Source organism: Priapulus caudatus, unplaced genomic scaffold, assembly GCF_000485595.1.
Source record: "Priapulus caudatus unplaced genomic scaffold, Priapulus_caudatus-5.0.1 Scaffold6, whole genome shotgun sequence".
NCBI lineage: Eukaryota > Metazoa > Priapulida > Priapulimorpha > Priapulimorphida > Priapulidae > Priapulus > Priapulus caudatus.
In genome coordinates this window covers 382,144-410,048 of record NW_014577067.1, presented here as the reverse complement: position 1 = coordinate 410,048, position 27,905 = coordinate 382,144, and the positions used below count along the sequence as shown (strand labels likewise).

Here is a 27,905-nt window from a genome sequence, read left to right as displayed (position 1 = left end):
AATATCAATATTACTATAGGACTACTTAGTATAGATTCACCCATTAGCAAAAACTGATAAAGCAATAGTGCCAAATTCCTAATAACTCTTCCGAACCCTATTTTAGTCACGAGTGAGTCACAATATCAATTAAATCTCTTGCTGCTATGAAACTGACTGGCGCCACTTGGACAACTCAAACCATGGATTGCCACGTTTATCACGTCCATGGCAAGAAAGGAGGACTGCATCATCTTATAAGAGTCGGGTGTTTCGGATTGCCTTCAAATCGGCGGTCATTTCATTTTTAGCTCATCTGACATAGTGAGATGCAGCTTGTAGAATCGCATGAGCGTGCGTCCGTCCGGCCGTCTGTGCGTGCGTGCGTCAACAGTTGGGCACAAATCTTAACCGCTCGACGTACGGTCATGATATTCGGGACGTCGGGGGGATCGTCAAAACGAGTTGGGATGTCGAAGCTGGGGGTCAAAGGTAGGGGTGCAACGAATCACAACTTCACGGTTCGGTTCGGTTTTCGGTTTTCACATTTCGGTTCGGTTATTTTCGGTTCGAATATTTGCGATCATGTGTGTGTGTGTGTGTGTGTGTGTGCGTGTGTGCGTGCGTGTGTGCGTGCGTGCATGTGTATGTATCAGACTCATATAATGTTTACTGGAGACTATGCAGAAGTTGCTTGCATTCATATATCAAAATCCAAGTCGGCCGAAATCCGAACGCAAACCCCGCGAAATTTTCTAGGGCGCTTGTAGCATGTACCTTTGTACATGGGCGGATACTTGTTCTGCTGCCACCCCCATATGGCGATGAAACTTGCAACTTTATCCAGGCAAAATATAATTTCGCTAAAATAAGTTGTACTATTTAAATATAAAAATGTGTTCAAAATTTATATTTTTTATATGTTAAAATTGGTAAGCTATACTTTTACATTAATTTGCATATAACTGTAAGTTTATTGGGGAGGTAGTCAATTATTGTAACAGTGAGCAGTTTCTTCGTAACCAATCACCAAATACGCCGTAGAGGGGTCTTACTAATGTGACGTCACACATCCTATCTCGCCCGTTTTCGTTGTCTGGAAGGTCTACGGACTTTCATTTCGTCGCCATTATTGAGGCGTTTGATATTGCACATTTTCGATACTAGTTCGCGGAAATTTCTGGCTTATTCGGACGGCACTAGTGAAAACAATACAGAGACGTTACAGTGGAGTGAGTATAATGTGCTGTACTACGTGTAAGAAGGTGGAAATCGCTACTATGTGTTCTTGCCAAAAATGTTGATTCGCCTGTTTGTTCATCGGGGACGTGGCCTGATCACGTGGTTTGTCCTACGCGTATTTGTAACCCGCTCGCGGTCTTCTGTTCTGTACGCTCCAGCTTGCAAAACGCCCAAAAATTTACGTTTGGCTTATGTATCTTTACAAACGTCAATAAAAATGCCTAAATGCATGAGTTACCTCACTGTGCACTTTGAAATTGTTGTCAATTTGCTTGTTTATTAAAATGCACAGAGGAAGACTGAAAGCTGTCACGCCGTTGTCATCAACCTAGTTCTTGTCAAGGAAGAAGAACGGTCTAGCAACTGAGCAATTTCCACTTCACCCCACAGACCCATCCTGTTCCTGGGGGAGCAGGCGTGGAGGGTCGTTGGTACGTTAGTTTGGACAACAGCATGCATGCCAGAGATATTTTGTTACGCCTTCGTTCCTTGATAAACGCCACTCGTGTTCGAGTCATCATGAGTCGTAGCAATGCATGTATTGTAGGCCTAGTGTCGTAGTGTATGTATACGACGCAATAATATTAATAACAGAGTGTCTATATGCCCGGCAGCCGGCATATATCTGACGGCTGCCGGCCACGGTCTTCGATTTCCTAAATGCACGGCATTTTTTAATTTTCAGCATTATCTCAAGTAAACAAGGGTTAGGGTTTAAGGGCATTTAGGAAATCGAAGACTGCCCGGCTGCCTGCCATATAGCCACAGCGTATTAATAACTCATGATGTTACGTCATCTGATTCGTCACCCACTTTCAAGGGTACTCACATTAATTATAGTTCCAGAGTAAACCGACCAGGCTCTCCGACTGTTGCACGTCGTAGGCCAATGTAGTGTTAAGCGAGAAGGGAACTTGTGGCTAGTTCCAGAGATACTTTTACAGGCTGACTGCCACTTTGTTATCACCTTTGGCCTCCATATAATTTCTGTGAATTGTCTAAATTATGCTTCAGCCTACAACTATTGTCATCATTGTGAATAAATGTTGTATTTGGAAAGCTATGACAGGTGTAATATTTTTGACATTTAACATGTTTATAGATAGTGTTTTATTATTGATTACCGTATGTGCACATTGAGATGATGCCATTCTGTGATCTGTCTCTCGCTCACATAACTTGCTTTATGAACTTTTTTTGCATTTTATAAACATGGAATGTGGGGTTTGTAATCATTAATATAAGAGAGGATGAATTGCACTATCGCTCTCTCTGTGGTACATGGAATAACCATTTACAAATCGGGGCTTAATCTATGTATCTAGCCTAATCGGGGAACCGTACAGGGAAATTGTATATATACTTATCTATCACGTTAAATTGGACGTTTGGTTGACACATTTTATTCAGATAATAGATTATAGATCTTATATGAGCATTTTATTATAAAACAGTGCCTACAACATGACGATAGAAACATGGAGATCTGCATCAGAGCTCTGCTAATTTGGGCGTTTTATGAATTTTGTAATTTGGGCATTTTGCTAGGGGACGTAATTTGGGAGGCCCGTATTCAGTATGAAAAATGGCCTGAATTAGGCCCTGCAAATGTTCTCGTGTCACTGATGCAAGAAGTAGCTCAAACAGTGGCATCGTTCATCATCGCACATGGTCAATTTTTAAAATCTGGTGTTTATGTATTGTTCATATTGAAGAATGTAATTTAGTCTGCAGCAGAATTAAAGCCTAATTTAACTTGAAATAATTCCGAAAGTCAGAGTTGTGATATTGTTGAAGCATTTGCATATTTGTAATTATATGTTGATGTGCATTTTCGTTCACCAGGTGGGAGACATCCAGGTGGGCGTTATGGATCATCAGGTGGAGAATCTTGCATCTGCTATTCTACCACTTGTATGTGTTCACGCTGGCCATTGAGGCTGTCCCGTCCTTTCGCGATGGCGCCTGCATTGTCGGATGCAATTAGGCAGTCCGTGCATTCAGGTTTCAGACTTCCTCCATCACCGCCGCCATCTGAGAGCTCGCCGGAAACTGATAGGGAGCGGGACTGTGAGAGTCCCACAGCAAGCGAGCGGGCTGTCTCTCCCGTGCAGGCTCAAAAGGCACAGATTCTGGTGCGGCCGCACAACGGTTACAGTCAGTTGAAAGAAGCCAACATCCCGGCTCTACTGCGGAAGCTTGCAGCGACCAACAACAATTTTGGCATTGTGAACACAATGGACGTCGACCAGAAAACGGGAGGAAATAGAATTCAGAAAGCGACGTGTAACCTACGTGGTTCTAACACAAACGGCAATCCAAAGCTAGACATGACGGGACAACGCAACAGTTCTTCGTCATCCCCAATCGCCAGCAGCATTTTGGCCGAGAATAGGACCACCGTTCAGCAGCCAGAAGCTGTCTCTCCCACACAGCTGGACGAGAGTGCCATGGATACTGACGATCAATCCGAACTGACCTTGCTGAAGTCTCTCGTGTGTGATAGGCTCGCGGACGCCGGCAAGCGGCAGGTTTACCTGGAACGACGTGCGGAGCGGCTGCTGCAGCGTCTGCGGCGGCTGCAGACGATGCAGACGAACACGCATGTGCGCGAACAGCTGGTGGCGTTCGTTCAGCACCAGCGCAAGAACCTGCAGTCGTGCGTGCGATCAACGACGAGGACTTGCAGCGCGCCGAACAGCAGCGACTTTCACGCCGAGCTGCTGCAGAGCGAGGACGTGAAGAACCTGTCGACGGCGGCCCTCGTCAACCTCGTGCGGAAGCTGGAGAGCGCCCACGGCTCGCAGCGTCAGCGGCTGTACAGCAGTCGCGGCGCTCACAGCGAGGACCAGGTCACCGTCGCCCTCGGCGACGACCTGTGCGACGAGATCAGCTGCGTGTCGAGCAGCCTCGCCGCCAACCTCGGTCACCTGGAGAGGGTGCTCGACTCGGAGGCGACCGATAGCAGTTCGGGTGGCGAGAGCTGCGACGAGGAGGAGTTTGACACGTGCGAGACGCAGCATCACTCGGTGTAAGTAGTTGACGTTTAATAATCCTCTTACACGATAAGTATATATATATATATATATATAAATATATATATATATATATATATATATTATAAATTTACATCGAAAGGTACGACATTTCGTTCTAAAACCTCCCCAGTCATCCTTGTCAGTCAAACGTAACACGTCAAGAGATGTATCCGTGTTTTTCTAGTATATATTCTTATTCAAACACCTTTTACATACCAACATGTGAGTTCAATACTGATATTTAAAATTATATATATATACATATATTGTAAATCATTCATTGAAGCTATATTGGCTATGTCATTATGCCATTATTTTGTTTAATTGCAGACAGTTCAACACAAGCTGGCCGAGATGAAGAGTGAAATATGTATGATGAGAGCATTTTACGACCAGTGCTTGCAGCAGCATCAGCATGAGACTCTAGATAACTACTCAGTCTCCATGGCTAAATATCTGTAAGCTACTTTTTGGTGTTAAACCACTGCATCCCTATTGCTGCTGATCTCTTGTTTGTGCTCTGTGTCTATTTCCAAATAGCTATAAGATTTTTCCTATATGCACACTCTTGTCAAGATGGTATTCACTATCATCATTGCAATTATAACTTGCGAAATTATTCTTTTGTTAAACTAACTCATGAATATAGGCTAATATGGCCTCTCAAGGTTAACCAGAAGTGTTGAAAGTCTGCACTGAGTCATAAGATGGGCTGAAGATCAACAATGTTGAAGTTACTGACGTTTATAAATTTGCATACATTGGTGCTATTGTCAACAATCAAGGAGATTATTAACTGATTAAAGACAAAGGACATTAGTAACTGAAAAAAAAAGAGAAATAAAAATCAGAAATAGAAAGCCAGAACAGCATTCAAAGTAATAGCACTTCAAGCTGATATACCTTAGGGTCTGTGATGTTGTATTGCAAGAGGCACTCTGGGGCAAGTATATACTTCATGCGTGTGTGAGTGTGTAAAATGTATAACGTTCCTGTGTTTGTCTTCTCAGGGCATCTGACCTGCAGAACAAGATTGCAAACCAATGTCTTCAGCTTCATGGTGGCTGGGGATACATGTGGGAATTTCCTATAGCCAGGGCATATGTCGACGCGCGAGTCCAACCAATCTACGCCGGAAGCAATGAGATCATGAAGGAGCTCATCGCCAGACCAATCGTGTCTGACAACTGAACGAAATAACCGTGTCTGGGTGTATGTACATGCACAATGTACAATGCGGTGTTATTTCATATGGCACCTCAAAATGCTGATTTCTGTATAAGTACATTCATATCCATTTTAGATCAAATGAAATCTTAAGAGGGGTTATAAGGCTTAACATTTCAGATTTGTAATTATTTTTATGTGACCTGGTGTAAATATATCAGGTGTTTATTAACTAGTTACAGTATAATTATTGAAAAACTATATATGGCACAGATTGAATGTGGTGTTACTACTTATAATTATATTATAATATATAAATATTGTAATCATTTAATATATTGTATGTATTTGGGATATATTGTAATGATACTGATATTGTCCATAATTACAATGTCTATGAATATATTAAATTGAACTTTAAAGATAATACTTGCTTGTTAGGATTATATTGGTAATATAACATGGTATTGGTAATGGAACACGGCCACCAGCATGGGCTAATTTATAACCTTATGGCATTTTTCTAAGACTACACACAGCTTTAGTGCTTCTCACAGTGTGTACGAATTATACTTGTGAGTCTGTTCACATATAAAAAAAACTATGGTAAAAATCGAATTAAATAATATATGACTGACTTATATGCTGATGATATGCTGACTTATATGCTGATGAGTCATGCCTGCCTGATTTATATGCTCTGACTAGAGGTAGCTCTGACCAAGGAGCTATACATATAACGTTATATATAATTTATATAATGTTATATGTAGCTCCTTGGCTCTGACTAGGCTCAGGTTCAGGTAGGTGCTGCTACCTAGCGAATAAAAATTAGTAAAGCAGCAGAACCAGTGGCAGAACCACTGATCTCTATAATAAAATTTTATTAATAAAATATTATTATTGAGATCAGTGAGCAGAACCCAAAAATCGTCTGCAGCATAAACAACATAATTAATCATATTATAACCTCACAAAGAGAATAGAAAATGCTTTATAATCCAAGGGACTGCAGCGAAGAATGATAATCTAACGTGAATCAAATGATCAAATCAAGAACGTGGGTTGCACAAATCATATAATATTATCATGAGTATATACATAACATGCTGATAACATACCATATACGATATAAGAAGCATAAATAATTCGCGTATATATCATTTACTCACGTTGTGATTAGTTATGATGCTTGATCATGGATTATTAATTACGGTATATGCGTGCGTGCGGGCGTGCGTGTGTGTGTATAAGTGCGGGCGTGCGTGTGTGTGTGTATAAGTGCGTGCGTGCGGGCGTGCGTGTGTGTGTATAAGTGCGTGCGTGCGCGCACGCGTGTGTGTTATAATATACATTGTTCTGTATGATATATGATACACGATATATGTTGATACTATATTACATGTATTTGAGTTGCATGCATATTACGTCTTATATATTATTCTTACTTTTATTTATTATTCACCTTCAATTTTGTATTCACAATTTATTCTCATAATAATAATATTTGTCACAACCGTTATGTCTCGATTTGCGTACGAGCATAACCACAAACATGCACTCGTCCTCAGACATTGGATCTAATGCAAATAATGATACGTGATTCACTTAGACAAATTCATGAAGATATGAAATCTTGAATATTTTATTAAAAGCAATCTGCAATAAAAACCATTATTCACCATATATTTGTGTACCATATAATATGTGTACCATATATTTACCACTATATATATATGTATTACAACTATACTTTGCCAGCTAGGCGATATATAAGATTTGAGATTTACAACCATCGATTACCAAACATCGATTTTCTCTTTTCAACAATCATATATAGCATTCCACAAACATATTATACGTGCGCACGTGTTTGTTGGTGTGTGTGTGTGTGTGTGTGTGTGTGTGTGTGTGTGTGTGTGTGTGTGTACATTGTATCAAGCGAACCAGAATCAGCGGTTCTGGTGAAAATTTGATGCCGTGGAATGGACAATTCAAATGTATGCCTCAATCATCAATGTCAGTGTGTGGGGTTTGTTTAAAGACTTGTGCAAGTGCATCAGACGGCCCAATTTTCAAATAATATACAATACGAGATTGAAATAAAGATTTATAATGTTTTTCTTTGTTTTTTTTCGGGCCACCAGATTACATTTTCGGGCCACCAAAAATTGAAAATCAATGATTTTGGTGGCCCGATCGGGCCACTGAAAAAAAAAGTTAGTGTCGAGCCTTGCCTTATCACATAGTTAAATCTATGTACAGCATAGAATGAATGTCACGGCTTATAAGACAAGCATTTTTAGGGGGTGCTTTCAAATATTTACATTTATGTGAGTTTCATTTTACTAATTTTAAAAATAGTAATACTTGGGCCACTCATTCTTCAAGCTGCCAACTAAAATAATGTATATATAAAAAAAATTGAGTTTTTGTTGAAGAGTACATAGATCTATCATCTAAGATAAATCGGAATTTACTCTTTTTGGTAAAAATTGCAATAATCTTATTCTATCGCAGAAGTGATATTATTCTAGTGTCTTCAAACGAACTAACAACTATTATACTGTATGATATTGGTGACAATGGGTCTATGAGAAGGAACAGGATGTACATGTAGTCAGAGTTGGCAAATTTATTAAACAGGTTTATCTGATTATAGATTGCATTAGGTAAATATCTGAGCAGTTGCGAAGTAGGCTGTTATCGGACACTGTTTAACTTTAAATTCTCATCATGGTGTTATTTCTTTGAGTCAACAATTTTTTGTTTCAAAGAAGTCCGTGTGTCTGAAAGTAATTTTAGTGATGGAGCATAGCATTGATATGATATCTTTTTGTTCTCAGGTAGGCAATAATTATGGGCATTATGATTAGTTTTTTGAAGAAAGGAAAAGATTGTTTACGTGGGCTTGTGAGTTAGATGATCCTGTAGTTGAATGACGATGGCACTGTGCTGAGTATGTTACTAGCCTCGGGGCAGGTGGATGTGCAATAGGTCATGCCTTGGGCCTATGTCGCAATGTTGTCATGTGTCTTTTATGACATGTGCGTGATCGTGTGTCACGTGTAGTTTAGGCATCTATCTACCATAGCTTGTATTACCAGATCTAATGTACTATAATTCTAAAATGCCTGCCTGCCTGCTTGCCTGCATGACTGCCTGCCTGCCTGCCTGCCTGCCTGCCTGCCTGCCTGCATGACTGCTTTACACCTACCGACCTAGTGGGTTCAGTGATGTGTGTTGAACATAATAGGCTAGCTGCTCTATAGACTACAGATTTCTGTCCACATGAATATGTATGTAGGTACTTGCTGAGCTCACACTCACAGCATGCTGCCTGTGAAATAGCATGCTGTATTGATGAGATCCTGTAGAGCCCCCCCTAGCGTAGCGTGCTTACTGTATGAGTACAAGAGTACAGCACACACACACAACAGCCTACTGACTAATGAAGGGCTTGAGTCACATGGCTTGAGATGTGGCAGCTAGACTGCCTCCTCTCAGCAGGAATAGTTTGTGCGCAGCAGTAGCAGAATGTAATAGGGGGTGGCAGTGGTTTAGATGTGTACACACTTGTCTGTACTTATGTACGCACATGTCTACACAGCAGTGCATCTTTGCATCTGTGTAACGTCAAATCGTACACACAGGTTGCATGTTTCTAAATTTAATGCTGTTTTAACAAATACTCCATAATATGATAGTACTTAGTGAATGCTTTTCAAAAAGAACTTGATATGGTTTAATGGTACTCGTGACAAACACTCAATGATTTGCATACAACGAAAGTTGGTCTGCGATTACATGGCTGCTGTGAACAGACCGTCAGACAGAGAGAGCGCAGATCATTACGAAAATTGTGATTTCTATTCTCATTGATTTTTTAGATAACCGTGGTGGTTATAAAAGAAACGTAATGAGCTGTACGTGCAAAGTGGTGTGATTTTACGTTCACTAATGATATGTAAATGCATCGAGGTAATTTTTTACCTGCTTGTATGTTGATTAGATATCGGAGAGCATCGTGGAAATGGTCAGTAGACAGAGCGGCAATCGCCAGCAGATGGACGTGGCTGCAGGCACAGGTGTCGGATCTAGAGTACCGCATACGTCAGCAGAATGATATCTACAAGCAGATCCGTGCTAACAAGGGACCTGTGGTTTTGGGTGACCAGAAGATGGATGCTGTTATGGCACGTGCGAGGATCGTGAATAGAACGGCTCGTCGGCTGTCCCCGCTGGAGACGAAAATCTCCAACATGGAACGTTACGTAGAAGCCCATCCTAACGAGTTGTCTCCGCTCCATAGCAGTGATAGCTCGAGGGCAGCCGCACGCAGAGATGGGTTCGTGCAAAAGCCTGTGAACGGGTATATCGACGACGACAGTCGGACAGGGCAGCAGCAGGCTGCGGGCGGTACAGCGCTGGCGCCTCGCGTGTCGCAGAGCAGTGCAAACAGCGTTGCCGTTACCTCCACGACAGGTGGTTTACCGGAGGCAGCGGCACCCGGTACACCTGCTGTAGCACCTGGCCAGGATGATGTGACGGCCTGCGCAGCCAGGACTAGACCCCTGCGTAGCTACAGGAAGAGGAAGTTGCTGAGGGCGGCCGGCATACATTACATCAATCGGAAGGCCGCGCGCTTGTCCACGGTGAAGTGTGGCTGCGCGGCTCCGATCACCTCGTGCGTGATGTGCGGTGGCCGCTTCAACAACGTTCAGACTCTGGACCCCGACACAATGTCACTACCTGAAAGAATTGGCCTACTTGACCCCTCACACCATCAAGTCCTTTCATTTTGCCAAGGTAAGTTTCATTCGACTGCGGTGCGAGAGGGGCAAGTTCGTGAGAAGTTTGTCAATTGATAGCGTTGCTTTGCTTTGAGAAAAATAGAATGACAATATTACACTGAGTTGGTGTTGTTTTTTAGAAGTACCACTCCAGCATCATTTTGAATCCCTGCTCAAGACAGGAGACTGGCAAACAAAGGCATCCCCTAAGCAGACACTTGGCCCATCATCATCATCGTCATCATCATCAACAACATACAAAAAGTAAGAATTTTCTCATAGCAAAGAAACTGTCAGTGAAAGTGAAATCATTAAATCTTCTTGCCTAGTAGGCAATTAACTTACAGTTAGAGCATGGAAATGACAATTTGATACGGCATGTCATTACTAAGAGCAGGCGTGGGTTTATACCAATGAACAGGTTGTTGAATAGGGAATGCTGCAGGAAACCTAATTATCATTATTAGACAAGAGATTTGTTACATGATTTTGTCTTACAAACTCTAATGATATTACAATCTGAAAAACGGATGTAATGAAATTTTAAGTATTATAGGAGATAAATTGGATATATAGTTCCAGGTATTCTTGTACCAAGCGTATGAATAGATGTTGCAAGTGGCATTTCTTATGCTTTAGTACATAAGGAGGGGGCTTTAAGGTCTAAGGTCTATTTGAGGCAACTAATGTTTATGTTATCAAGCTTAGCATTATTAAAAGTTGCCTTTACCCACTAGAAAATTTCATCTTTTTTCCATTTCTGCTATGAGCATCTTTACAAATCACCTTGATGCTGTGTATCCTCGATGCATTATGAGACGTTGTAGACAGCTAGCCTGTATAATATTAGACATTGCCAAGCTTAAAAACCATTTTCAGGGGAAGAACACTGGCTGTGCATCCATGTTCTTCTCTTGGTTACCAAAATGTTGTAATCGGAGAAGCAGCAAGTTATTCTTCTCTTTATCAAGTTTCATCAGCAGCTTTTATGCATGGGCTTTCAGACGGAGGCTGAAGAACCACGCGGAACAGAGGATCAAACGGTTGAAGTTGAAAAATGCAGCAGCGTTTTTACTGTCTAATGCTAGTAAGTACACTGTAGTCTCATTGCTGGGAGTGTTACTGTACATAGCTTGTGCGGTGGGTGTGCCGGCTTAGTCGATTTATGTGATGTGCACTGTAGGTGTTCGTACCATATGGAGGGTGCTTGTGCGGTACGCGCAAGGGGATAGGTCAGCCATCTGCGTGTCAAAATTTGTGTAGTAAAGTTTGTCCTTTTTATTGGTTAGTGACTAACGATACTAACGTTGAGGCAAAAGTGGAGACTGCTAGGACAACACTTGAAATTTAGAACTAGTGTGTCAGAATCCTTCTATTTGTGTAAAAACCTTAGAATTGCAGTTGTTTGCAGGCAAATGGAAGTTTGTAATTGCTGTCCTAAGATTTCTATTAGGATGAATGACAATTGCATATTTATGAGAGGTTTGCTAAGAAAAATCGTGGTCAGGCTGATACATTGAAAAATAAGAATGTCGGTAGATGCCATTGTGAATGTTTGTTTTGATTCTCCATCAGCTATTGTTTAATGGCGAGGTTTTTATGATAATTCCCGGTTCAAAGCAAGGATTTCTCATGTTTTTTTTCCAACCGTAACCATATTTTCTTGACTGTTCTTTACAATTTGAGAGATAATTAAGTTTTAAATGAAATTTAAGTTCTCAGTATATACGAGAGAAATGTTATTGTGTACTTTCATTCTTTTGACGTTTGATATGTATGAGAGTTTAGTTTAGGGTATGGACTGTCCTAGACTTTAGAGCAAATTCGATTTAGGGTAGAATGCTATGACTAGGACCCCTAAATAGTATGATTTTATTAGAAGAGAATAACAGATAAAGCAAAGTCTGCTCAATAAAATAGCTACTGCTATTAGGGCTCCCTCTGGATGTTCTAAAGTTTGAGCAAAGACTGAGCCACCAGTGAAAAACTATAGCCACAGTTCACTTCATCGCATGTGCTAGGCAAGGCATAAACAGGTGGTGGGTATGGGAAAAGAAGTGCACGGAAACATTTTACGATACGACACTGAAGTTTGACGATTTTATTATACAAGCGTAATTTTGTGAGCAGTTGAACCATTGCCATTTGTATTCGCCACTTAGTGTAGTAAAATCGCCACTGTTATTTATTTATCGCAACTTGCGAAGGTGGCGAACGACAGCGGTAGCCCTGGCTATCATCTCACTGCATCGATGATTTTAATGCAGCTAGTTGAGCGGCGCTGTGGTCACTCGATCCCTGAGCATAACCGAATCGTAACGCAAAACGCATCTTGCATCTCTCGTGGCAGAGCTGCGCAACAAGCTCGTCGAGAACAACGGCAAGCGTGGGAGGCTGCAGACCCTGTCGTTGCCGTCCACCGCGGCGGCGGCGCTGAAGAACTCCGGCCGCAACAGTCGGCTGTGCAAGTCCGAGCTGCGCGAGAGTCGCAAGCAGCGGAAGGCCGCGCGGCTGGCGCTCGCCGCCATGAAGAAGCAGGAGAAGCAGCGCGCCATGTGTTTCCCGAATGACGCGTACGGCAACGCGATGATGTCGCCGTCGCCGCCCGGCTCCGCGATGCTGTCCGACGTCGTCGCTGGCCACTCGCACGGGAAGCTGGAGGGCGGGAAGGACCTGCTTCGTCGACCGTTCCGAAAGTCCGAGAACGCGTTTGATATCAACAACATAGTCATTCCAGAGAGCATGGCGGCGTCGGCACGCATCATGAAGCTTCAGTACAAGGAAATCATCACTCCAAAGTAAGTGGGCAAAACAAGGCGAATGTCGGCAGGTTCGGGTACAAGTATAAAACCGTCTAGCACAGTGGTTCTTAACCTCTTTTTGAGTCATGGACGTCTTTAAGAATCTGGTGAAATCTACAAACCCCTCCCCAGAAAAATGCACATAAGCACATAAACACAATAATTTTGCATGCGCCTGGTTCACGACGTTCACGGACACCCTGAAGCCCATCCGCGAACCCCAAAGGGGTCCATGGACCACAGGTTAAGAACACCTGGTCTAGCGCATGGCCTGCATGGGTTGGCGTCCCGCATCACACTGACACCCCTATTCGCACATGCATCTACTGCATTGATTATGTGGGTACCTGTTTGGCACACACAGTTGCCCGACTGCAGTCGCTGCAGCAAGTGAAATGATAATCAGGGAGATAAGAGATTTTTCACCCAAGTTAGCTGCTAGGGGTGAGCTGACAGCTACAGTAGTAGACCATAATTCTGCCTAAGAGCACATTGTAAGTTTATTATATGTGCACCAATGATATGACTACAACGTTGGCTCAAAATTTGTTTATATGTCCAACATCTGGTATCTTTTATCACACTTCTAGTAGTCATATACATTACGCAGTCATGTCTATATCAGTCATGCAACAGCAGCACAGTTCCTGTCTAAGGCTCACTTGGCTGTTCTCTCTTTTATGCCATGTGCATTTTATTGACTTCATCTCGTGTACGTGTGTACGTCACACATGTAATTTGAACGTTAGAGCAAAAAAAAATCCAGTATTGTCAGTTCTCTGTTAATTACATCTCAAAATAGCCACGCTTGTAGGTGTACTTTCATCTGTTGACAGGCAAGCAAATATTCCCTTCCACTTGCTCTATTGGGAATTTCTAAGTGTGTGTTACCTGGAGGTAGCCGCTTGTTGTTATGATTCTTGTAGATAATTGTTGCTGGTTCTGTTGTTGTCGTTGTCCATTGAAAACTTATTTCTATGATGTGGTGCATCGCCATACGTGTTTCCTTCAGGTGGCGTGTCGTGGAGGATGAGGTACCACCTGTCCCCTTACCAAAGGCCAGGAAGATGTCTACTGGGTCGAACGGGCTTGTAAACCACGTAGGTTCGGGAGATGCTGGAGATGATGAGCCAGATGTAAGTTTGCATTGCCTACCTATAGTGATGTCACGATCATCGATTATACTTGATCATCGGTTGAACAGTGGCTCGAACAAAGCGCTTTGGTTATCAAAAATCCATAAATCGTTTCATCGGGGGGGGGGAATCGAAATAAATGTAAAACTTGGAAAAGTGATGAGAATCAGAGATATCATCGCTACTATACAAGTTATCCTTTATTAACATACATGTATTATACACACAGTAGTAAACAGTGCAAAACAAACAGTAAACAGGACTAAACAACCACATACATGCACACGACGTTACGCAATACATGCAAACGACGTTACGCCACGCAGGCATTCACACCACGAGTAACGCATTGTAACCGATCATCGGTTACTTGGGTCGAACTGATGATCGATTACGAAATTACAACCGATTGACAACACTACCTACCTAGCAGCGTCACACAGGCATCTGTCTCACGTAATAGCTGGCTATATAGTAGCATCTGTCTCATGTCATATCTGGTTATATAGTAGCATCTGTCTCGTACAATATCTGGCTGCATAACACCATCTCGTGTAATGCTTACGTAGTGACAGTTTTCTCCTGTAATATTGGCTACATAGCAGCGTCTTCGCTCCGTAAACTGCTCGCCGCGGTCAATTAGCGGTTAGATAAATCGCAAGCAGCGCACGAGCACAACGACGGCCGCGTTGACGTTGTCTCCTCTTTGCCGCTCCCGCAGTGGGAGGACATATCGGACGAGTTGATCGCCGTGCGGCACATGCGCTGCGAGGTCGACGAGAAGAAGAAGTTCATGACGTACGTGACGCCGGCGCAGCTGATGGGTCGCTCGCGTTCGTCGCAGCGCAGCGAGAGCGGCGCCTTGACCCCGCCCGCGTCGCCGGACTCCGTCGGCGGCGCCGTCCCACGCCGAGTCGCCCGCCGCGTACTCGCCCGTCATCTCGGCGGTGATCTCGCCGCCGACCACGCCAGTGCTGAAGGTGAGAGACCCCTGGTGGGCGTCTTCTGCTCCCTGCCGTCGCGGGGGTTGTAGCAGGCATGAGAATTTTCTGCGGATTCGCGGATTTCCGGGTTTTGGTTTTCATTTTAGTCATACTTGAGATTGATGCAATAAAAAGTTTAGGGGGTAAGGTGTACGTTTTTTGTCAAAATGGACACCATTTTTAGCTCATCTGACGAAGTCAGATGCAGCTTGTAGAATCGCATTAGCGTCCGTCCGTGTGTCCGTCAACAGTTCGGCACAAATCTTAACCGCTCGACTTACGGTCACGATATTCGGGATGTCGGGGGGGGGGGGGGGGATCGTGAAAAGTACCTGGAATGATCAATTTGTGGGTCAAAGGTCAAGATGTGTCAACGGAGGGATATTTCCCCCCTTAACTTAAGGTATAGGAGGAAATACAGAATTGCGGCACAAATCTGAACGGCTCGACCTATGCTCTTAATATAGTGTGATGGGCAGGAAACCCATCACCAGAGCGAAATTGGAGGTCACATGTCAAAGGGCAGGGGGGAAAGGTAAGATATCATTTTCTGAGGACATGGTCTAACAGACCCAGTGGAAAACTTTTTTGTTCCAGTGCTGACCTACCATTTTTTATCACTTTATTGAAAGGACCATGAAATGTACTTTCCACTGACGTGCGAAGAGTAAGTGTCTAATAACCTTTTGACCTTCAAAGGGAGGGTTAGACATGGATTTGTTGACTGTCAACAAAGGACTGAACTGCTTTTGCTAGTAGAGCCCCCTCCACCCGCCCCTAACTCTCCCCCAACCTTCCCTGTACCCCCTACCCCCGCCCCCCACCACCACCACTACGCTCGCGCTCGATGCATTTCCATGATAACATGTTAATATAGCGAATTGATTAAAGTTAAACAGCTGTATCTTCGTTTAGATTTTGAGAAGAAATGTTATGAAAGTAGCAATACAAATAAGTTCTAGTGAATTTTTGCAACAGACGAGCTCACAGTAGGTCTATATATAATATAATCATTTCACCTTTGAAGGATTTCTAGTGTATTTTTGCAACAGACGATCTCACGGTAGGTCTACCGGTATACTATTATAAGCATTTAACCTTTGAAGGATTTGTATACTGCATACGCTGCTGCGTTTGCCAGTACCTGTGGTTGTGCAAGGCTCACATTTTACAGTGAAATTCCTAGTGGTGTTCTGATTAATCGAGTTCGTCGATCATTACTCGTTTGGGCTGCCGAGTTGATTAATCGAGTAGAAAATCGGACGACCGAGTACAACTCGAACTTTTTTCTTTTCTTTTTTTTTTAATTTCCAGATTTGTCACAAGTACATACATTTACACATATACTAGTAAAAACGGTGCAGTGAAAATTTTCAAGGAACTAAGCGACTGTTTCCTGAAAACCAAGCCTAATCCTAAATTTTCCTACATCTTTTCAACTTATTTCCTAAATTAAAGCATTTAAAAAAAATTCCAGGGACCCTTTTTTGTTCATATTATAAACAACTTATGGTTAACGACGGATGTGTCGACGATGACGCGGCGTCACCGCGTCGTTGCCGCAATCTAAAATGATCGATGATTAATCGATCATCGGTCGTTTTGTAAAACCGATGATCGATCATGAAATTTTGACCGATCTCCAACACTAGAAATTCCACACATAACTCTTACTTGAACAACGTTGACTTACTTAAACAATAATTATATATGAGATTCTTTAGTGTACGAATACATTCGCACTCTCGCACTGACTGGCTTTTTGTGGCCGCTGATATGTGCTGAAAATGTACTCGATCCCACCTCTCGGCTTAGGCCTCGCTGGGCCTGGCAGAGCGAGCATAGTGAGTGGAGTCGACGGCAGGGACCCGTCTAGTCCTGCATTGCACGATACGGTATGTTTTTGATAACGGCCCCCCATCTATCGGGACAAACTTAAAAGAATGTGCAGGGATGATAGTAGATCTAGTACTCGCACGCATTCAAAATCAAATTCAAATTCAAATAAAATTTATTGCAAAGATAATTGATGTTTATACAGGCAAGTACAGTGTGTTGTAACACAAGAAAATATCTATACTACGTAAGAAATAAATCCATCTATCGAAGTTAAATGATTTCGTTGGTGCCATGTGTCGCTGCGTTTTGTTTACGACATGCTGGCTACGCCCTCACTGCCTCGGGCTACTCGCATATCCAAGTAACGTTTATATCTATATATATAACATTTATATCTAATAGTCATTCATTGGTGAAATGATGTGTACGCAACTGCGTATCTGCGTTATGGTAGCTACGTACACGCCTGATTTCGTAGAAAATGTCTATGGTACTCCACCCAATTCACGAAGGTTACGTATACCATCACCATGTTTCAGCGCATATAATTATGCGAACATATCTGCGCCTAACAAAGGTGTCACTATCACGACTGAAATTTTGAGTTTATAACCGTAGCAACAGACCTCAGATGAGCCCAGTCGCTCTGCGGCTCTTGTTAATTTAAACTTCATAAAAAGTCAGGAAAAGTATGTCTAATTTCACACAGAAGTAACGGAACTCCAGTAAATATTGCGGTGTATCTATGTAATGTAAATTAAGGCAGGCTTTAAGTTAACCGCCACATAAAACATTGAAATTTTCATAGAAAATGATGTCTGAATTGTTAGTCACGAAATAGGTCATTTATTAAGAACAGAATGGACCCCAGAATGCATGGAAATGGCCTATCTGCCCTTCCAAATTTCAAAAAGTAGCACGACAGTGTGCAATATTTCCTCCAAAACATCTCAACCTGTTCTCATGCCTGTAGTAGCCTCATTCTGAAATCGCGTGTCTGGAGTCGCGACTGCCGTATTGCCTGAAACGTGTCTGATTTTCGAGCGAGTGAATTTTGCCCGACGCGAACCTGTGATCAGAAACCACGCCCCCTTAGGTATTGTTGCTACATCGGTCAAGCCAGACCGGTTTGTGTGTGGTTTTCACGCGCGGACGATTGTTGACTTTGTTAAAGCAAGGATTTCAAAAAGGATTTCCGACCGGTCTCGTGTTTTCCCCACTTTTACTATACTTAGTTACTGTTATTGCATGAGTAACAGCAGCTGTCTAGAATAACACTAACGTGTCTCAGAACCTTCGTACTTAGCTATATTCACCAAAACATGCACGTTTCGAGTTTTGCTTACTCGTTTTGATTTCCACCACCATTTCTTGTGAATCTCAAACTTTCTTGCGATCACCTGACATCGGCCAATTTAAAAAACGCAGAGTACACTACACAGAATCATATGCCCTTTCGTTTTTAGCTCGCCTTGACATCGTCAAGATGAGCTATTGCCATGGGGTGTCGTCCGTCGTACGTCCGTCCGTCCGTCAACATTAACGATAACTCAAGAACCGTTTGTCCCACATGTTTCAAATTGCATATAGTTGTTACTCCTATGAGAGAGGTTTGAAACATCCTATTTTGGAGCACCCAGTTGACCTACATTCGAGCCACGTCCACTTTTTGGCAAAAATGGAAATGGTCAGTTCAGGTTCAATGGGTTTTGCTCATTTCTGGTATGTGAGTGAATGAGGACTGGCCCCAAAACATATCACACAGGTTTTGATATTTTTTTAAATTATGCAAATTAGGTAGATTTTGTCAATTTCACTATGCATTTCAGTGTCTGCCTACGGTCAACGATAACTCAAGAACCGTTTGACCCACATGTTTCAAATTGCATGCAGTTGTTACTTCTATGGGAGAGGTTTGAACGTCCTATTTTGGAGCACGCCAGTCGACCTACTTTCGAGCCACGTCCACTTTTTGGCAAAAATGGAAATGTCAGGGTGCGAAATTAACGGGAGTCCGGAGTCAATTACTATACCTGATTTACTGTCGGACTCCCTGATTTGACATATGCAGGAGTCCGTGTGACTCCCTGAAAATTCTGCTATACAAACTAGTTCATTCCAGAGCGGACTCCCTGATTTGACATATGCAGGAGTCCGTGTGACTCCCTGAAAATTCTGCTATACAAACTAGTTCGTTCCGGAGCACCGCCCCGCGGAATTACCATATTTTTTCAGCAAATATTTAATTATGAACTTCACACTACGGACTCCCTCATTTTGAGGGCAGGGAGTCCGTCGGACTCCCTTGTTCAAAAGTAAATTTCTACCCCTGAAATGGCCATCTAAATTCATTCGATTTTGTTAAATTTTGGTATGTGAAGTGTAAGGCTAGCCCCAAAACAGTTGTTACTCCTATGGGAGAGATGACAACGTCCTATTACGTTTATATTCGTCTAACTGGTCAACAACTCTACAATCGTACCTATATACGTGTAATATTGTGTTTTAGATTCTCCGTTACAGTAATTTGACTGGAATATTTTATTGTTTTTATTTGCGCGATATTCGAAAACCAAAATCGCGATCATTTAGGCGTAGCGCCATCTCTCGTCAAGATTTCAGACTTTCAGATCTGAAACATTTATTTTCGCATCAAAACTTATGCCTATATCATTATCAAGAGTATATATAATGGGAGATATGCTATATAATGGGAGTTCTCCCATGTATAATCTTGCTTTATAGATTCTTCCTCCCTCTTCTATCACACCCAAGGTGAGCTACAGTGTCACTGACACTTTCATTATTAGGAATAGGTGCATTTGTTTTGAAGCAACCATCTGCAATTTTGTTGTCGCTATAATCAAATATGCCATGGTGTTAGATCATGTTAAATTCCAATTTTCTATCCTATAGCAGCATAAGTTCTTGGGGGTTTTCAGGTTGGTGTAATAAGTAATATATCCCCTATTAGATCAGACTATATTTTGCTATATTTTTTAGATTGTGCATTTATAAGCAATGATTTTGAAATAATTCTTTTAATAGGCAAGGTTTTAAAAATTCCTATTGCAATGCTGATGACCTCAAAATACCAAATGCATTCAAATCACTCCAATAGACTGGTAGATTACCAAAATGGTGCCAAATTGGTATATATAAAAAAACATTCATCGTAAACATTGCAGTTCTAGCAACTATTTGTGTCAACTCTGTCAGTGTAGGTTAACTCAAAGAGAATCCTAATGTAGGAAATGATTGTAGCCTGGACGTGGTGCCCTGCAGGCTGCCAATATGCCATTATTATTGTTATCTAATTATGCTTGTATTGATTGAACTGAAGGTTTATTTATAGTAATTGTTGTTGACCTGCATTCCTGGATACGAAAATCTTGACAAATGGGAGTTGCAGACAATTGTATTTATATCCAGTGTCAATTTGTGCACCATTTGTCGATTCCATCCTCCGTTCATTCTTTATTTGAGGTTGGAGATGAGACGTGAATGCACCCCCCTACTCCTTTTGTCGTTCATGTTTTTTGTTGCTGTCTGAAAGTGTGCTTTCCAGTCAATGGTAAAGGTTTTTTTGAGAACGTAGGATCGGCCCAGTGAGAATGTTTTCCAACTATCGTGACCTGTTTTCTATTTATATAACCTTACCCGTCATGGGTGAAATGTACTTGATACTGATATGTGAAGAGTAGCAGTTCATTGACTAAGGCTAGAACAAATAACAAAAACTGGTTAAAAATTCCTATATAACATACAACCAAAATAAATTTCAATATAACATATCCTATATAATGTACATGGCTAGCGTACAGTAGCCAAAGATGGCTATAGCACTAAATAAATCCATAAATCACTCACCATTTCGTAAATAGCCAGAAAGCTAATAGAGATTCTTTGATTCGTTTGTGAGCACTGCTTTTACGCATCTCAGAACTAACAGGTGCCATGAGCACATTTATAGGCCATTCACTCAGACCATTACATTGCAGTATATTGGATCTCATTTTAGTAATATTTTCAGCAGCATCATAGTTACTCCATCAGTCTGGTCTGATTGATAGACGTCTCTACCTGGTTTGCATTGCGATAGAAAGTTCTAAAAACAATGCTTAGCAATGACGCACCACTATGCAGACAGTTTGGCAGGCACAACACTTAGAAACTTTGTTTACTTGACTAACCTAACGATAGCATCCGAGGAGGCATGGCTTACCCAGACCCCCTTACTCGTACAGAGACGTTCGTTGAATCTAAAGCATGATCTCGCAACAGTTTGTTTGTGTGTGTCCGACAGATTATCCACCATGACGACGCGGCCGTCGCCGTGCGTCGCAACAGCGGCTCATTCGTCCGGCGGGAGAGCCTGCGCACGTCGCTGTGTGAGGACGGCTCGGAGAGCGGCAGTGGTGGCAGCGCCCTCTGCGTAGACACGTCGCTGTACACGTACCCGACGGTGGCGCCGTACGATGCGCGCCAGTTCCCGCTCTCCGACGCCGAGGTGCTGGAGATTGAGAAGGAGCCGCCAACGCCGACGCAGCAGCCCGCCGCCGTCACCGGTACGTGTCCCTCGCGTCGCCGTCGTGCGCCCAATAGCGCCACCTACGCGCAGAATTTCGTGAGATCCTTCGCTGCGTAAACACAAGCAGCATGACACTGGTTGCGTCGCAGTTTCTATTCACCGCGTAACGGTGGGTCGTCTGCGGAGGGGGGAGGGGGGGGGCGATGAACGCGGGTTAGTGTGTGGGGTGCAGCCTTTTCGATATGACGCAGTTCTTTTTCAAGTGTGAATGGGGAACGTCGAGCCTCCTAAATATGGTTCTGTCTCTGCTGTCTGTGCACATGATTTCTTTGGCTGCATACGAAGACTGTAGTTTGTCGCAAAATATTACATTTTTTGTCTGCATTCCTTGCGTGCCATTCCAACATCATTTAATCCGTGTGTAAATGTTTCGCAGCTGTTGCATGTCTAACCAGTGCTTCCATATAGTGGATTGGGAAATATTAACTAAGAATCATTATCCGTATTCTCGAGTGATTTCATAAGTGGGACTGTGTTAAACAAAAAATATTGTTTAAAATATTAACCGCAGTTGTTGGCTTGGATACACGATGTGGTTGTTATGTAGTATATATAATACTAGTCCATGGTTCATTGCATTTTAATTTTCAGCATTAGTTATATATAGTTAGTTTTTATCCATCTGTGTTAAAGTTTTTATTACGAGATTATTGCTCGGAAGCGCTCAATTCGAAAAAATATAGCGAAATATAGACTCACCTCGCAGTGGATATATCACTAATTACACCAACTTGAAAAACACTAAGATTTTATGCAGTTATAGCATAGAAAGTTGAATATGAACATTCGATAGGTGGAAGCACAAATACAGTATCGTATCCTCAACACATAAGCTGATCTATGATTCATATGCCAATTTTGCGATATAGCGAAGACATTACATGCGTTACAACCTTTTTTTCGTTGCAGATTTCAAGTGTGCGGCGGTGGAGCCTGTGCGCCTGTGGGACGGTGGCACGCCGCGCGTGTCCAGACCCACGTCGCCATCCCCGCAGTCCTCCGACTACGGCGACGACGACGACGACCCCGATGACCCCGAGTGGACGGTGGCTGCGCGGGAGGCGAGGAACAGTGGTCGTATCGTGCTGAAGCTCTCGAAGAGGTGAACGGTTTGTGCGTGCGTGCGTGCGTGCGCGCATCCTCCTGCCGGGTGCCGGGTTACGGGAGGAGAGCCGCCGCCGTCGCCACGCCGGTCGCGGGCTGCGTTCGTGTCCGCGCCGCGTACACGCCGACACGGCGGGGTGTGTTGGTTGAGAGGAAGCTATAGAAACAACATGGTCTTGTTGGAGACGCGGCTTTGATTGCGCTGTGAGAGCTCTGTAAAGACTTGTTTTAGGGGTTTAGGACACACACAGGCATACACACACACGTACATGTCTGAGTGCTTGTGAGAGTAGATGCTGGGGAGTAGATGCAGGTGAAGATTGTTGGGTTTTTTTGGAGAAAGCCATAGATCGGAGTGTATATGTTACCTGCGAGATGTTGATGATTACACCAGAAAGATATTTGCATGGTGTATTCAGTTCATATTGTCACGTAATTTCAATTTAATGAAAGCGTAGGCAGATTGAAACCATATATGTTGTGTGTGTGCGTGTGCGTGTGCGTGTGCGTGCATGCATACGTGTGTGTCTGTGTGTGTTTACTTCTGCATTAGTGAGGTGAACGAGGATGCAGTGGACATGTTTCTTCTGGAGGGAGAATAATGCAGAAAGTGGTAGGGTGGGGAGTGTATGGAGCAAAGTGTGGTGCCAGCTCATGTTGAAGGCAGAGCAATACAGAATGGAGCATCTATGCTAATGCTAGATGAATATTAAAAGTAGAATGTGTTGTGTATACTCCTGACAAGGGCTGAGAGGAGCAAGATGCAATGTCTATCTATGTGCTCCTGATTTAGATGGAAAAGTGGTATGCAGTATGTATCCTGCCGGAGGCTGATACTTGGTATTGTGTCGGAACGCTTCTGGGTGAAGCAGAGTGAAGGAGGATGTGGTGACTGTGCTCCAGGCTGAAGGCAGAGTAAAGCAGGATGTGTTGTCTTTTTGTTCCTGCTAGTAGCAGGGGGAAGCAGGTTACGGTTCCCGTACGACTGGTGGTTTCAGCTAAGACGAGATGTGGTGTCTCTATGCTTCTACTGGAAATGGAGTTAAGCAGAGTGCAGTGTCTCTGTAACGCGTAGTTGAGCGGGATGCAGTGTTCCTATCCATCTGCAGAAGGCAGAAGGAAGCGTGATGAGTTCTCGAATACAAATAATTTACCGGTTCATTGTAGTTGTGAGGGAATCAAATAAGATGTAAAGTTTGTCATTGTGTATATCTTGCATTATAGTTCACACCGAGTGAGATTGCAACATCATGTGCACTGAAATTGTCCCGTTAATTTCACTCTTCAATTGTACAGCATTATTTACGTGTGTGCGATGTGGTGACTGACACCATGGCAACTGATTACGTGATGCGCTTGGTTGGTTAGGTTGGTGTGCAGTGCATGGTGGTTTCAGCAGTGTTCGTGTATATATTGTTTTTGCTTTCCTTGAATCACTTTTCTAGAAATTAAGTGGTTCAATAAAGCATGTAAGAAAATCTCCAGTTAGGCCTTAGAGTAGACAGGGAAAAGGCTGAAACTACAGCATGGTACAGCATTGCGTGTATAGTTTTTGACTTGCTCCCCTGCATCTTTCAAAGTGGTAGTTGGCTTTCAAATGAAACTGTACGCATGAGGACAATGTACATAAGATATGGAGTTGGATATTTTTGTGATTTTCAGTGTTGAATCATTTCTTGTTGATGTCCTGCCTTGTATGGACATGACTAGTTTCTGTTGTACGTCCCCGCACATAAACATAAACATAAACATAAACATAAACACAAACACACAAACAAACAAACAAACAAACACACACACACATCCCATCCCAACATTATTCTGTTGTTTAATCAATTGTCACTGCGGTGATATGTTTCCATTTGCTTTCAATTTGAATGTTTGCATACGTCATCTACATACACACTGTTGCAGTGACAGGTTCTGCACCTATCTGTATTCTCATATCCCCTGCAGCAAGGTTGTAGATCTAGCGTTCCTGTGTAATAAATAACTTGAGAGAGGTGTTCAGTTTACAGGATCCTCGCAGTGCGAAATTGGTGTTGTTCAAGTGACACGATTTTCGCAGCGTTGCTACGGCACTATATCTCGTGGGTCGCACCTGCTGCGGCTTATCGTAAATTAAAGAAGTATTGAAAATATCTACGTTGCTAGCGGGGAAGTTGTATAGTTTGCGCAAGAGTAATACTTTGCCATAAATTTAAAAAAATCCGTGTCTATCATTTGCCTGCAACGATTGCCCAGTAAGCAATGCTGTTTGTAGTGTGGCATGAACATACCTGACATATTAAGCAGGTTAACTATTTACATGTATATTACATATTATGAGTCCAAAAATAAACCAAAAAAAGCTGGAGAGCATAAACGCTGTATGGTGTGACGGATGGTGCTTGTGAGAGGAGTGTTGTGACTACAGGTAGAGAGGTCTTTGTCTACTCTAGTTGTAGTGGTGTTTGGTGTATAGTGATTATGTTACGCGTAGGTTGACATGCTCTTCGTTGCTAGATAGTGCTGCCACCTACCTCACCAATAGTGTTGGGAAGCCGATTGACGATTAGTTGGCTAGTATGGCTGGATAAAGTGTCTATCGGCTAGATTAGGAAAACACTTGTCGTATGTTAACCAGTGTGGGTTTGATGTTTGCATTTCTGAAACGCATAGCAAGATTGTGAACCACATCAAACCCCGTTGGGGAAATTTTACTAATAGGGCTGATACATGAGCAGTACCTGCCTGTCTACCGAGGCATGTTATGACGTCATCTTGTCGGATTTCAACACGGTAACCTCGAGAGTATAGTTTTTCTTCAGCAAATATCTTGTGCTGATTTCTGTGTGATTTTCGATCTGTCTCATTTGTTTGTCTTTGCTTAGCACTTGGTGCAGAAATGTACACCAAAAAAGTCATGAAAATAAATACAAAACTCCATGATTACTATTCAAACAATCTATTTAGCAGTATATGTTCTTGTTTTTACCAGTGCCAATACATTGCATCGGCAAATCAAACGTAGCGTGTTCAACGAAATAGATGAATTTGTTATTGCCACATCCACATTTGCTAGCAGATAGTGTACAGTAATCATTTCTACACCTGAGATATTTATTGAACGTTTCTATTTTTGCGCAATGACATGTTTCATTTACACAGTCACACAAATATACAAAATCCTCTTGCGAATGTACACACCCACTTATTTACCGTACTTCTCTCCCTGTTCCTCCTCGTATTCCGACCTAGCCCATCCCCCCTCACCGTGCAAGTATTATTTTCACTTTGACTACGGCGGAGTCGTAGGGAAACCGCGCAGGATGGGGTCCCTACTCACTAGCACCTGTCGCTTCACTACTGTGTTTCCATAAATTCCCGACTCGTTGTGCCAAGTGTTGAGTCCAGTCCTGCAGTGGCCGTCGGTGTCCGTAAACTGAGAGTGACACTTTCTGTAGGCGCCCGATAGGTCGCGCGTTTCGGCGGGCGGACGTTGAGTGTACTGGCTGGGGTTCTTGTAATCGCAGGAATGCGTCGTGTCCAAGTAGCGGCGTCCGTGGTCGACGTGGTGAAATGGCAGCACTGGCTGCTTGCCCGCTACTTGATGACCGCCTATCGCGCCGGAAAACGTCGTCGGAGTGAGCATGCGTTTCGCGGGCTCGGTGTTGTTGCAGCTGCGGTTGTCGCCGACCTGTTTCATCGCCGTCTGCTGCGTGCTGACGTACTCCGCAGGCTCTGTCCCCAGCCGCTGATACTAAGCATGCATTATATCAGGAATGAAATTAAAAACAACATAGGGGCGTGTGCAGGGGGGGGTCCAGGGGGTCCGGACCCCCCCTGCTCGCGCAGAAAACGCATCTAAGGGGGTCTAATTTCAAAAAAATTCTGGGGAAGGGCCCCCCAGACCCCCCCCTTCGCGTGCTCGCAAGTTTGGGTTACGGTAAGACCCCCCCCCCCTCTGGTACAAATCCTGTACCCGCCCCTGCAACATTATTTTCACTTTCTATTTCACAGGGTTTGATTCACTCCTGATTATATATCGATTATTATGGATTAATGGATTTATGGATTACCGTTTAAGCATCGTTACCATCTGAGGTTAGCCGTATAAAAATGTGATAAAATTGTTAAATATTAATTAAATTAAACGTAAAGAAAATATACAATTTATTAAATATTTAAATATATTGATCCTATATACCGGCTCAACTTTTCCGGTGTCTGATTAGAAAATGTGAAAATATTGATCGCGATATCATAATCTATTGCATATCAAAAAGCAATGATGCCACAGATAGCGTGAAAATTTGCTCGTGCAATAGTTCCCGAAAATAATTGACTAAACTATGCAGTCAAATTATTGCCTATAGTTCTTGCCTACTCGAGACACTCGACATATTAATAAGGGTGCAAAGTTTAAAACGGGTTGGACGTTATTAATCTTTCTTTCTCTCTCTCTCTCTCTCTCTCTCTCTCTCGTCTTCTCTCTCTCTCTCTCTCTCTCTCTTCTTCGCTCTCTCTCTCTCTCTCTCTCTCTCTCTCTCTCTCTCTCTCTCTTCTTCTCCTCTCGCTCTGCTCTCTTTTTCGTTCCGCTCTTTCTCTCTCTCTCTCTCGCTCGCTCTTTCTCTCTCTATTATCTACTCTTGATATATATATTTATTTATTTATTTATTTATTTATTTATTTATAATACTGACCGTTCCGATGTGCAGATTGCGTGACTTGGTGTCGCATGATTGAATGTCGTACTGCATTGGGATCGCTTCTCTCGCCTCGTGCCAGTTGAACGTGAGCGTGGTCGGTGCGTACTTCTGGTGATTGGAGCGCAAAAACATTGATCCCTTGCGTTCGTTATTCTTTCTAAGCATCGTGAGTGTAGGGAACGCGCGAGTCGTGTATCTATACGATGGCTAGATGATGAAAGTTTCCGGTTACACTCACGTGTGTGCCACGCTATACGGCGTTAAATCCAGTTACCCGTGTCTACCAATGTCTAGGCACGCAACGTTGTCAAGCTTGGATTTGCTAGTACAAAATTGCTGCTTAGTAACCGCGGTTGCTTGCACGCTCAGCCTCCTCGTGGTCTAATTGTGATATGACGTCATCCACGTGTGTTTCTGTGATTATTTGCACACGAAGCAAATAAACTCGTATAACTCAAATAACAATTAGTATCGTATTAGTAAGAGCGTATTAAGTGTGCTTAAAATACGCTCTTGGTTATATGAATGTCGCAAGTTAGAG

The 27,905-nt window shown here is 42.9% G+C and overlaps 1 protein-coding gene across 1 annotated transcript; it reads left to right on the top strand.

Moving 5' to 3' along the window:
• Positions 1-1,065: 1,065 nt before the first annotated feature.
• On the top strand, positions 1,066-25,616 carry LOC106805241 (KAT8 regulatory NSL complex subunit 1-like). Its single transcript, XM_014806771.1, has 9 exons — positions 1,066-1,211; positions 3,067-4,252; positions 9,439-10,235; positions 10,360-10,483; positions 11,224-11,306; positions 12,570-13,017; positions 14,033-14,156; positions 21,285-21,546; positions 22,479-25,616. Exons 2-9 carry the CDS (start codon positions 3,138-3,140, stop codon positions 22,673-22,675), a joined length of 3,150 nt encoding a protein of 1,049 aa, XP_014662257.1. The 5' UTR covers positions 1,066-1,211; positions 3,067-3,137; the 3' UTR covers positions 22,676-25,616.
• Positions 25,617-27,905: the final 2,289 nt, after the last annotated feature.